The following is a 14462-nucleotide window of genomic DNA, read 5'->3' as shown; positions in this document are numbered from 1 at the left end:
GATATTATCAAAGATATCAATTTTTGATCTAAGACAAAATAAAACTTGTATAAATGTAAATATATGATTATATAACAGTTTAAAATTAAATATGCCATAATCAAGATCCTTTATTATGGTGGACAGACAATGAGAAAATATATCCATAAATTTCCAAGTAAAAAAAAAAATATTTAAGTGTAATGGCACCAAGTATTTCTTACTAACGCTTATTTAGTGAAGCTGGTCAAGTTGGTTCTAAAGGCTATAGATAATATCTTATAAAATAAAATCAGTTATCATTAGATAAGTCAATTAACCATCTTTTTTAAAATTCATAATTGAAATAAATAAAAAGATAAGATAATGCAATGATATAGGTAAATTCAAAGCTATTAAGTTATATTATATTTTTTACAAATAGGTACCTATTTTTTCAGAACTCTGCAGAAATTATATAGTTGAAAAATATGTAATAATTAGGGCCCAGAACTTGATTTGCATTTGCATCTTTTTTTCTAATGCTCACAGTCAAGGCTCGTCAATACAGAAATTTGATTCATGATGTATGGAATTTAATGGTACAATTTTTGGATTTTCAGGGGATTTTATGCTTTACGGTCATTTTTTAGTAATTTTGGTGCATTTTATTCATTTTTGTACTTTTTTATTTTACATATATTTGCATTTTTCTTGTTGAAAGTTATAACACATGCAGTTTCCATTAGTTTGTCGATTATTAACTTTCCTATAATCTGCCCTTAAATTCTTCAATCGTAGTACGAACGAAAGTTTTCAATGTTTTCATAAATATGAAAATTATTCCGCACCTATTATAATACCTATACGAAATAAATCGACCATAATTCATATATTATATTATGCATCGTGTAATATGTGTGTATTCTTCTACAGAACACATATATATATACTATATAGTCATATATTTACCTTTGATGCATAAAACAAAAATATACTAATTATACAAGCTTATTATTGTTATAATAATGTATTTTATGCATGGTCGGCAAGAAGTACTATTATAAATACCTATATCTTTGTGACTTTGTAATAATAAAATTGCCAAAAGTCGCGATTTGTGATAACGTATTATTACTTATTACTAGGTATATGGCTATTTCTGTGACAATCATATGTTTCTTTTTTTGTCTATATAGACAGTCTCTCTTCGAAATCGTTTTCATAACGTCCTCATAAATCTTTTAAAACGTTAATATATAAAGATCGGCGTTTCGGTTTATCTTCTATAGCAGCTAAACCATCGTTGTTAACGACGATTTCTTCCTGCAGACGCATGCTTCACTGTCAGTTAGTTGTTATTGTAGTAGAATTCGGCGACGTTTGGCATCGAACCGTACGTTTTCTCCAGTCCCAAACCGCAATTTTTAGACGTGTTCATCTCGGGCAAGGATTTGGTCGACATAGTTTATGCATGTATTATATTGATGCCGATGTTAACGATAAAACGTTTAGAATAGTAATGATGAAATATTTGTCTGGCGAAGATGAATAAATATATTTAAACACTGGAAAATCATTTCCTTGATTATAACAAATTTATATGTAAATAAGAAGAAAAAACGGTTATAAAACGATGACAAGGAATGCAAGAGCTGGTATATTGTAATTTGCAATTGTATACCGTAAAAGCATTATTTAATAACTAATAATGTAAAAAATATTGCTGTGTATACAATTAGATAGGCAACTAAATCAACTCTTGTGACTTACTCAGGTATCTACTAAAGTTCCGATATACTACAAGTTATAGGTAACTATGTTATGTAATATGTACATAAAAATATATAATAATATAACATGGCTTATTAATTTACTTAGTATAAGAAATATTGAGAAGGTATTTAAAGAAATTTTAATATAATATTCTGTATTAAAATATTATCCAATATAGATTTAATTTTACGTATAGTTGTCTTTGTCTATCTACCGAAGTTCCGAATAATATTTGATTATATCAAAACTATTTGATTTAATTACTCCATAATTTAAATTCTAGGTTCTATAAGTAGTAAGTACGTTTATAAATGTATCATAATAATACTATAATTATGTAGGTAGTAGGTACTACATAGGGATGTAGTATGTATAAAGATAAATAGTATATATACAATATATGTAATATTAGATTTAAGAGTTTATCAATGTTATGTACAGTGCTTAAATGGTTGTGTGGGACATGAGATATCTCATATCTATCTCATTTTAAAAAATATGTATTTTTAGCCTACTACTTCTAAGTTCTACAAATATAAGCTAAATCTTCAGACACACAAGTTTTCTTATACTTTTGTATATATATCTTTTTTTCTTATTCAATTACTAAGTATTTTTAATAATATTATACTTATTATCTATAGGTTAAGTTATATTATACATAAATATATGTCAATATGTGTATATAATACGTAATATAATACTATATAAAATATAGTTTACATAGGTATTATTTGGCTATAAATAACCAACTATGTCAATGCTTATTTCAAAAATGACAAATTTTCGTTGCTAATGATTTAATATGATATAATAATTTATATTATATAACTATTAAAAACATTGTATATATATAATTGTATATACATATGTGAGGACTGAGGAGGATGTAAGAAATATCGGTTGCCATAATTGTCGCTTATTTAAAACCAAATTGAAGATCGAGGATTATTTTTCAACTACCTTCACTCTAAGTGTAACACACATACAGATAATACATTAAGTCATAAATACGTCATTTTTAAATCAATACATTTATACTCTGCAGTCTGCTCGAAATCCAAAATAATTTTATAAATTTAATTAAATGAGAATACAGATGAAGCTATGAAGCTTTTTGATGTTATTAATAGTTATATAGATATCAAATATTATAGATTTTGTATTTCTATCTAATATATAAACGTGGTTCTAGCGGTACTTAAGTAAAACATTGGGGTAATTATAGGGAGGAAGTATGGGGATATATCCCCATATCATTGTTAAATTTGATAAAAAAAAAACCTATTTAAATTGTAAATGTTTTCTATAATATTATTATTTATTATTTATTCTTATACTCGTTTTTTTAAATGTTTTTATTATACAATATTGAATATACTTCGCCCAACACACGTTTGAAAATCATTTAAATAAATATAATTATCTTTATTTAATGCTTTCCATATTCAAAGCCGGGTTGAGTTAATAATCATCATTTATTAAATATTAAATAAATTAATAGCAAGATAATGGTCCCTCAAATAGGATTTGGACTCATCAGTCATCACCCATGGTTGGTCCAATAAATTAAATAACCGTTTAATTTAACATTTATCAATATTTCACGCGATTCGACATAAGTCTATCAAATCGTTTAAACTACAGTTTGCAATTAATGATCAACAGAGAGAGCTGAAGTGCAACAATGTATATTATAATACTTAATTTATTATTGTATAATTTATATTATGTGCAAACGGATGGAAGATGGAACACATATCCGTTTCTGACTACAGTCCATCGTGAGTAGTGAGTATGATATGTATATATGCGCTCATATGAAATAATACGTTGTTTGGTTTTAGATTACAATAATTGAACTGAAAAGTAAGTAAATATTATTTTAATAAATATTTATATTTTTTTTAAATATAAGTAATAAAATAAAATTTTAAATTATTGGTTTATTTTATTATTTGTATTATTCGTAAATCACAAATATGAATTATATTTTATGAGTAAATTAAGTAAAGAATAAAGATATACTTTTTAGTGATTATTTATAATATAACAAGCATTAATGCATTCAATATTTTGATAACTAGATATTTATTACTCATATTGGTTATTAATATTTTAATTATATTATTTTATTATTAATAAATTATTAAAATTCAAGCTGTATTATCCGACTCCATCTGGTTAAAATTAATCTTTTTTAATTGGGTCTATCTACCATTCTCCGGTTTGCTACACTTGAAATATATAACACAATACTTGTGAAAACCTCGTCAAAATCGATTCATCTGTTTCGAAACTTTTTCGGACAAACATACATATAGCTAAACATTTGTGCGTATTTATTGCAATACTGCATTTAATCGTGTACATTTAAAAATTAGTAATTAGTAATTACAGTGCATAAAATTTAAGTATTGAGTATACACTATACTTTACATTTGTGATAATATTAATTAAAAAAAAATGAAATATAAATATAAAAAGAAGTTCTTTGTTAGATTAGGATTTCTTATAAAAATACAATATGTACCAATTATATCTACCTAAGTAGATGAGAAATATATTAAGTAGTTCAGTATAGCTGTACTAATTTTTGTACGTAAAATCAATGATTTTAATTTGTACTTATATATATATTATATTATATATTTATTTTTATTTGTATAGAAATATTAAATGTTAGGCCACTGTGTTTTTCCATAACATAAATTTATAAATCAGGAAAAATTGGTCCTTGCCAAGGTGCTCTTACAACACATATAAGTGTTGACTATTTTTGTATAATACGATTTAATGCAACAATATATAAATCGTCATTCGTCGTGTAAACTATTAAGAAGTAATGCAATATAAGATATTATTTATATATAGGTAGGTATTCGATTTTAGGTACAAATATTATTATAATATTATTAAATATACGTCTATACTCTATATACTATACAGAAACTTTATTTTGGTATGCATAATATAGAAATTGTAGATTGAGTATTATAATATTTTTTTATTATAACAGTGTTTTAATAAGCATATATTCCGATAAAAAAATGCTACAGATAACTTTTTCCGGTATAAAGGGTCACCTAGATAAACATTATTATCCATCACTTTTAAGATTAACAATATTATTTTGTTCCGGCGAAAACAGTAATCACTAATCAGTAGTAATAATGAATGAAAAAAAACATTTTATGTCCGCCAGAGATAATAATAATAGGTAATATATGCCCCATATAAATATATAATATAAAGAGGAAGTCATTTGGTCAATGTTATAAGTCTGTTGTTTTAATTTAAATAATTGCATAATACAAATGCAATGGATAATTACGATACTATTCAATATTGGCAGGTTATAATATTCAAATTACAACATTTAGCGAAGTCAACTTTAAATATAAAAAACATGTTTAAAACCTATATATATATATTATAAATAGACGTTTTATCGATAGTTAGCTATTCGAGTATAGGTGTGTTATGTAAAATAAGTAATACAATGATAAACATAAGTAATACCGAACTGGTTTTATTTAGTGCATGTATTTTACATTTTTGCATAATAATAATAAAGATATTAATATAAATATGTACATAATAAAAAATATCTAAAATATCGGTAGGTATTTACTTTAAATATTGGTTTCCAGTATTTTTCCCAAATCAAAATTTTCGAATGAAATTTTTTCCGATTAATATTTTACCCGAAAGTTCGTAAACCCGAAACTTTTTTCCCCGAACACGTTTTTCCGAATGGACAATGTTAGTTTATTATCCGAAACTCACGAAATTTCGCAAATCCATAACTTTTTATCCGAGTTCCTTTTATCCGAATCGATAAATTATAATAGGTATAAAATATGTAATGAAATAATTAAATATTAAAAAGGCATTTATGTCGTAACAGCAAAGCGTGGAATAAATGATTAGAATGTATAATAGTAATAGTTGTATTTTAGTTATAGGTAAAAATATAATAATAAGTAATAGGTACATAGAAAATACGCCACCGTAGCTCTTTGTAATAACGATTTTTTTAAATTTTTTGGTATCTACTTATTATAATACTACTTAAATGTAATAAATATCTATAATGTTTATAGATATATGATAAAATATATTTATTATATATTCATGTTATATACCTAATTGTTAAGTCGAAAATATTGACAAAGTTTTCATTTAGTTTTGTTTAAATACAAAGGAATAAGCTACTTATAAGTTATAATAGAATTGACATTTGCTTTTTAATATGTAGGTACCTATGTAAAAGTACCCATATAATATATATATAGAAATCTGCAAAAATAAATAGTATATATTTTTGCAGATTGTTTGATAAGTTATTTAGATAATATTATAATTTATATTCAAGTATTTCAAGCACAATTTTTTTATATTATCTACCTATTAATGATTATTACTGAATTTAATAATATTTGATAACTTGTCTGGATGATAAATGATAACATATATTCATAATAATATGTTCGCTACATTATGAGTTAGAAAGAATTATTCATTCTGATGACTTGGATTTTAATTAAATAGCGATATCAGTTGTATTTTTTTCACAAGGGAAAACAATTATTTCAATTTGCAATATTAATTAACCCAATTAAATGTAATCATATAACTACGTTTAATGTCAATAATAATAAACACAAATTACTGAATTGTTATTAGATACTCTTAAGTCTTAGGGTTTTAATTGAGGCAATTGTACTCATTTACACAAATTATAATATAGGTACTAAATTATTATGATTTATGAGTACCTATTTAAAATGTCACATATTATCAATAAAATAAACCTAATAATTATTGCCTATTAACAACTTTAATATTATTAGTATACATAGAATAGGTGGACATTTCGTTGAATATTTTAGGAAAAGAGTTATTATTTTTTAAACCATTGTAGCTAACACCACAAATATTATGTACATGGTTCATGGATGTATATTATATAATTTAATTTAGAGGAAGGGGAGCTAAGCCATTTGAAATTCGGAATCTCACCCACATCTCACCATAATTGCTTATGCGACGTTACAATATACTTAAATTTACAAACGCGATTTAAAATAATTGTAAATAATATTTATTAGCATTTTAAAATTAGAAAAAATGAAACAAATGTGGAATATAATAAACAATTGATTATATCTATAAAATTTAATTAATTTTATATTTTTGTAAAACCGTTTTAAAAAACTATAATTCTTAGTGTAGGTATATATTTTAAAAACTTAAAATGTGCTCTTATTCGAATTTTGATTTATCTAATATACATCTGCTTAAAAATGTATAGGATTTTCCTAAAATAAGTTGATTTTTATTTACAAAAAAAAAAGTCTGTATAGGTACTCTTTAAATAAAATAAAAAATTGAAATATTTGAAAATATGGTCTATTATGATTATAAGTATCCACCTAAATAAGAGTTTAAATTTTCAAAAATTTAAACTTAAATTCATTATTAAAAGAAAAGTTGGGGGTGATTATTTATAAATAGTAAACACATAGGTATTGCTAGTTAAAAATAATGAATTCAACTGTGAACGATAATTAAAACAACTAATGATTTGTAACGTGATAACCAGGATAATAGATTTAATATTTGCCTAGTGCCTTATCTATTATCCTATAATCATGGTTTAGACATTACTACCTAATATATTATAAACATATATAATACTATTAATACTATTAATACTGCTCTTTATAGCGTTATTATCTTGTAAAACAATAATAGCAACTTACTTCCTTCGTTTTTAAGTTTAAACGAAAAATAACATCTATAATCATTTTAGGGACATACCTAGGTACCTATAGTTGGACGGGCTTCTGCAGCACTGCTAAGACTGAGGTCATAAATTTTAGATGGGTACATGGGTACTTCCTGTGGCTAAGTGCTCAAATTAATATGGTAGGTACACTTATGTTGGGAGTCCGGACGGCTTTATCAAATGGTTTTTGCCAGGACACATAACGGGAAATATTTTTAAAAAAAAAAAAACAATATTTGAATTATATTTTGTAACCTAACCCAAGGGGAAAGGAATCTGCGATTTCTAAAATTCTTTTATCTGGGATTCTACTCTATTCTATAAAAATTTAAGAATCGCTGATATATTGTATAAAAAATAGGTTAGCAAAAACTATGTGTTATAATATGTATACCCAATGGTGGAGTGGATTTTTTATCCCAATTATTTAGGTATTATTAACAATACAGGTTATGAAAGTATAATTTTCTCATTACCTACTCTACATCATTATTTGCATGGTCATTTTTCTATTTATACTTCAGGTCAGCGGGCCATTTAGCTTCTATAGCCCATCGGGATTTTTCCCGGTATCCTGATGGGACACTCCGTCACTGTTATATACCTACTATTAATTTATATTAATAGTATTATTATTTGTATTCAATATTTCGCAATTTTACATACCATAATATATTATGCAAAACATCTCTTTCTACATTTTATTAATATTAATTATAAATAGGTATATTTCAATAATTTGATTAAAAATCTTAATTGAAGATGAAATAGGAAACAATTTACAAAAATAATATAAATGTTTATTTTTTAGGTACTAAGCTATCAATATGGTCCAGTTCAAGGATGTTGTTATTCAGGCGTTGGTATTGTTTGTTCTTTTCGAGTGTTCTATGTCGTTAGAAGAAAAACCTGTATGAATTATTGTTTTATTATTATATTGTAATATAAATATGCTTATGCATGCTTAATATATTTTTACAATTACTAACTATTGTATGAACATTCATGTGCCAATTCATTCGTTAAGTTTGTATAGGAAAGACAGGTACCTATATCGTCTTATTATTTTAATCACCTCAACGTGGAAAATTTAAATAATTTACACGAGCATTTTCATCAATTTTTCTATAGTTTAAATTTTTAACTATTACAGTCTACCTATTACCTATCAACTAAAACATTAATCAATGACTATCTATTTGGTTTTATTAATAAATTCTGAAAATAATAAATACTAATATATTAAATTAAAATAGAATTTTTTTCACATAAGAAATTTTTATAAAATTATACTGTATAATACTTCTATACAAATATCTTCATAAAATACAAAATCAATTATGTTTTGGTACCTATAGGTTTATTCCTGAAATCTTGTCCGATGATAAAATTGCCCACTGTTACCAAATTAAATCTACCTTTTTATGTATTATTTGATTGGTTTATTGTTGACAGAGGAAAACTAAAAAATGGATGAAATATAAATTTGACAGTTTACCAAAAAATGTAATGGAAGATGTATTAGTGAAGACATTGGAAGGCGAAAAAAAAGCTGAAGTACCATCTGAGGCAAACATAATTCAACTTTTGGAAATGACTGATCAACAAAGTAATTTTTTTTTTTTTTAGGGGGGAGGGACTAAGGCTTCAATACTTTGGGGTTATTTAGATTGGGTTCTGTGGAAAAAGAACTGTTGTAACTGTTGGTCATCCTAACCTGGGTGATCTGGGAGCTAGTAACATGCAACTGAATGTAGATATAGCATCACATCAATGCACAACAAAGTAATTATGTGTACCTATTCATAATGTAATTAAAAATTAAAAAATAATGTTTAGTGATGTTTATCAAGTTAATTTTGAGTAAACAATTATTCTTTGATTGTCTGTATTAATTTTTTTTAACATTGTTAACAATATAATATATCATTCAAATATTATACTACTTTACTATTCAATACAGTTTAAGTTATTAATAGATAATAAATTTGCATTTAAACTTTAAAATTATAACATCAATATCCATTTGGCCATAATAAATTATTGTTAAATTTGTATTTAACAATTTATCAGTACATACATTTCTAAAATATATATCGGATATATTATGTAATTTCATTTTTTTTTTTTTATAAAAATTTTAACTTGAAATAGTCATAAAAAATTAATTTGGTTTATTGTTAGGATTTTTTTTTTTATACAGGTTGAAAAATTTAAAAACTGCGTGAATATTCAAATCTTAGGTTTAAAAATAAAATTGTTTATGAACTTCTTATTGATAACTTCTTTCATGAATTTTGTCAAACTTCTAATTAATAATTTTAATTACTTATAAAGAAATATTGTGACAGTAAATTATCAATATTTTTGAGATATTTGAGACAACTTATGAAAAGCTTTGTATTAAATTTCATAAAATTTCTACTTAGTGAATAATTTTGAATCAATATTTATAAAATAAAATAAAATGTCTAATGCCTATAAATAGCTTGAAAATAGTTAAAATATTTGAACATTTTAACCTAAATAGAAAATTCTAATACAAAAACATAGGGTGAATATTTTAAGTATCTACTTGATGACTTTGACCTTTTCTTAGTACAAACTAGATCCGTTATGATATCCAAACACACTCTTATTTTTAAAACAGAATGATTTTATCTTGTAATCATACACACATTCAAAAAACAAAAAACACCATTTTAAAATCAATACATTCATTTCTCCACTCAGAACCTAAATAAAATTAGACCATATTAATTATCTAAATATTTATATATAATTTATAACATCTTAAGCCTATAAAATCTTAAATAATAATAAGTTACAATTGGCATAGAATTTTAAAGATAATTTATTTTTAATTTTCTTGGCCCTGATATTCTACTTGTATAAAATATTAAAAAAAAATTGGTACAATATTATTTTAAAAATATAATTTTTTTTTGTCACAACTAAATATTAGTTTTTTTTTTTTATATAATTAAAATTGTATTAAAATATCACAATTTCAAGAGTAGTTAAAAATTTATAAAATTTAATTATTCTTTTAGTCAACATTAATCATAACTGACTTAATTGAATCTTCGGGTCTTGAGGTTAAAATAGCTTGTGCGCCCTTAGGAAAAACATATATTAAAAATCCATCTAGTATTATACATCCTTCTTCACAATGGGTTTCTACTTCAGCCTGCTTAATTTTATCAGATTTTATTAATTCATCATTTGACTGCCATAGAGATCTTCCAGTTGGTTCTCTAATAGTGTATTGTAAATATTCTAAATCTGGCCTATAAACTAGATTCTTATTATAATCATTAGCTATTTTTATACATTCTTGTTCTGATATTTGATGAAATTTGTAATTTAAAATCCTCCGAACTTCATTAACACTGATTTTGTTTAATGCATAACTCCATGCACTTGATCCAGTTCCGGTACTTATACATAGTCCAGATGATTTTATTTTTATGGGCATATTACCATCAAATTTACATTCCATTTCAGAAGTTCGTCCTGGCATTTTATCACCAATAAATACTTCATTAAGCGCCAACATGTCATGTGATGAATGAGAATCTGGTCTTATTTTTACAAAATCTTGATACATATTTATCGGTGGTTCCATTTTATCTAAAAATAATATACAATATTATTTAAGAAGTCAATTTATTACAATTATATTGTTTTTTACCAATTAATATATATTAATAAATGAGCTTAAAATGTTTTTCATTAATTTTTTCAATTTAAACTACTATAATATATACTAATAATATTTAGCTTTATATTTAAAAAAAAATTGTGGCAGTGCACATATTTTAAAAGACCAACATAATATATTGGAAATAAACTTATTATTTATTTATTCCAATTATTATGGTTTCATGCCAACAGATATTACAAGCCTGAAACCCAACATATTCTATTCATTTAAGTATTATTTTTAATAGAAATTTGAAAAAAGGTAGACATTTATTTAATGATTAATTTTAATATACTATGTATTAAGTAATGTAAAAATAAAGGGTTTGTAATTATTATTCATTTTCAAAAAATGTAAAATTGATAGAGGGTAGAAAATGTGAGCAAAAACGTTCTAATTTATTTCAAGTACAGTAAATATTGTAACAATGTCAATGTCGAAAGAAGTTTCTCTAGGTATAAGAATATAAGAATATCATGTTGTGAGAAAATTTAAAAATTCATTTGTTCAATGCAATAACGTAAACAATTAAATAATGATGTTTTTATTTGCATATTTTTAATGTAAAATGTTTTATACTCTTATATTTCAAAGCAATAATGCAATCAATTGAATGTATTTTTAATGTAATAGTTTCACTTCTCTAAATATTATTGAGCAATTTATGTTAAAAAATAAAATGATAAAAATTTAATTGATTCTTACTCTTAGTATTTTTCATTGAAACTCTGATTCTTCTTCTATCAATAAAAAAATATTTTTGTTTTTCTAATGTATCAAACGTGTTTTGTATATTTCGGGAACAGATTTCTGGTAAACATAAATAACCAAGTGATGAACTTGGATTGGAATTAATACCAACAACTGGTGTTTGGTTATTTTGAACATAACTGGACATAACTAAAAATGTTCCATCACCACCGATAGCAATCAAAACATCAGCCCAAGATACTGCTGCAGTATTGATATCCTTAAAAAAAAAAAAAAAAAAAAAAAAATAGTAAAACAATTATATACGATATCTCAAACATACTGTTTGAATGATAATTATTAAAAATACAATGTTTCATTAATTTATAGTTACCTTCAAATTAATTATTTTTGATTCAACATCCAAACGGTTTATAGCAGCCGTCACCTCTTTAACAATATTATAGTGTTCATTATGTGATTCCAAAATTGTTTTCAAGTTGGCACCTTGATTACTTAATTGTTTCAATAATTGTTTTTCTGATACATTAGGATGTTCGAGTCTTTCACGTTCCACTCTAGTATACTTAGCTACCAATAAAACTTTTTTGCCTTTCCATAGTTGCATATATCTGCGTCCGATACACATCTGTTTAAATGTCTTTTTGATAATCATTAGGTCCTTGTCAAAAAAAACACTGTGGTGCTGGACGTGTATGCAAGTTGACAGAAGATGGTGAAGCACAGTGTGTTTGTATTGCAGATTGTCCTATTGAAACAGAAGAAAGAAGAAAGGTAAGATAAATATAATATTATACTAAAGTGATTTTTTTTGATCTTATAATTTTTTTTAGGTTTGTTCAAACTATAATCAAACATGGGGTTCTGATTGTGAAATTCACAGAATGCGTTGCAACTGTGAAGAAAAATCAGAAAAATGTAGTAACCCAGAATTTAGTCACCTGCATGTAGAATATTATGGCGCTTGTAAACAACTGTCAGTAAGTTGTAATATCATAAAACTATAAAATTGATTTTATATGATCAGTGATCATAGTAAAATTGATTTTTTTATAATTAATTTTCTATAATTTGCTATAAATCTTTAGGTATGTTCTGACTCAGAAATGGCAGATTTCCCAAGGAGAATGAGAGAATGGCTTTATCACATAATGCAAGATTTGGCAGATAGAGAAGAATTAAGCCCTCATTTCAAATCTAAGATGAATGAAGCAGAAACTAATATGACAAAACTTTGGAGTAATGCAGCTGTTTGGAAGTGGTGCGATTTGGATGGTTATCCGCATGATAGGTAAGATAATTATAATATTAAGATGTAAATTGGGAAATATCAAGCATAATATTTAGATACAATTATTTTGGTATTATTTTTATATAGTGAAGTTTATATTTTTTAATAATGAATAATATTATGATGAAATTATTTGATTTTTTTGTTTTTGATTACCTACAGAGAAAGAATTTACTTTTATTCAATATACCTATTTTCTTTTTTAAATTTTTTTAATAATTTTATTTTTAAAACATAATTAGTAATACATTGAATGAATATTTAGTATGTTGATATACACATTTATATTAATTTTTAATTTTTTTTAGAGCTGTATCAAGACATGAATTGTTCCCAATCAGAGCACCGCTTATGTATTTAGAACATTGTATTGCTCCATTTTTAAACAAATGTGACGCAAATTCAGATCACATGGTCACACTTGAAGAATGGGGAAACTGTTTGGAAATACCTAAAGTAATGAATATAAAATTTAAAATATAATATTTCAGATTTCTAATAGCATTTTAATTGTTATTGCAGGAAACACTGGAAGACGAGTGTGATGATTTACGCCAAGAACTAAATTAATAAAAACATTTATTTTAAAATAAATATTATATAAATATTTTGATTTATTAATTATTTTGAAACATACATTTTTATTGTGAATTGAATTATCATTTTTATTATTTATAATACCATGCACATTATGTATCTAATCAAATCATGTAATTAATGATTAATATTTTAAATCATTTGATCGTAATATTTTATACTATACTTGTATTCAAAATAAAATCAAAAATGTGAATTTAATTAATTAATCTGATATAAACATATCAAATATTTAAAATCTTTTTTATAAGTTGTATACTGAATAAATTACTTAATCTTAATCAATTCTACTATTCAATACAGAAATATTGATAATTTAAATAATTAAACATAACTATAGCTACCTATTTTCCAGTGCTTATTTGATAAATATAGAGGCTATGTATTTTAACGGGAATTTATTCAGTGATTATTTTGGCTTTAATTAGGGGCCTCTCAGAAAATATGATTTTTTGACAATCAATGAATCTGTATGACTAAATGATTGTTTTATTTAATAAAAACTGATACTGTATTGTAAATAATAAGTAGGTACTTAATAATATTATACTAACATTAATTAACTTTAAAATGTATAATAGCTTTCAATTTGTAGTAAATTCTTTGAAATGTATTTTTTCAAAACAGTT

The 14462-nt window shown here is 24.3% G+C and overlaps 2 protein-coding genes across 2 annotated transcripts; one reads left to right on the top strand and one right to left on the bottom strand.

Moving 5' to 3' along the window:
• The first annotated feature begins 3443 nt into the window (after nt 1-3443).
• LOC114118938 (SPARC) lies at nt 3444-14034 on the top strand. The gene is made up of 8 exons (XM_027980372.2): nt 3444-3603; nt 8340-8439; nt 8984-9137; nt 12604-12719; nt 12779-12925; nt 13034-13236; nt 13545-13692; nt 13759-14034. Exons 2-8 carry the CDS (start codon nt 8356-8358, stop codon nt 13804-13806), a joined length of 900 nt encoding a protein of 299 aa, XP_027836173.1. The 5' UTR covers nt 3444-3603; nt 8340-8355; the 3' UTR covers nt 13807-14034.
• Nucleotides 10353-12604, bottom strand: LOC114118937 (NAD kinase 2, mitochondrial). Its single transcript, XM_027980371.2, has 3 exons — nt 12319-12604; nt 11940-12204; nt 10353-11161 (listed from the first exon to the last, which is right to left on the bottom strand). Exons 1-3 carry the CDS (start codon nt 12598-12600, stop codon nt 10578-10580), a joined length of 1131 nt encoding a protein of 376 aa, XP_027836172.1. The 5' UTR covers nt 12601-12604; the 3' UTR covers nt 10353-10577.
• Nucleotides 14035-14462: the final 428 nt, after the last annotated feature.

The sequence above is a fragment of the Aphis gossypii genome, chromosome 3 (genome assembly GCF_020184175.1).
Source record: "Aphis gossypii isolate Hap1 chromosome 3, ASM2018417v2, whole genome shotgun sequence".
Classification (NCBI taxonomy): Eukaryota; Metazoa; Arthropoda; class Insecta; order Hemiptera; family Aphididae; genus Aphis; species Aphis gossypii.
Note: the sequence above shows the minus strand (reverse complement) of the source record. Positions and strands in the feature narration are given on the sequence as shown.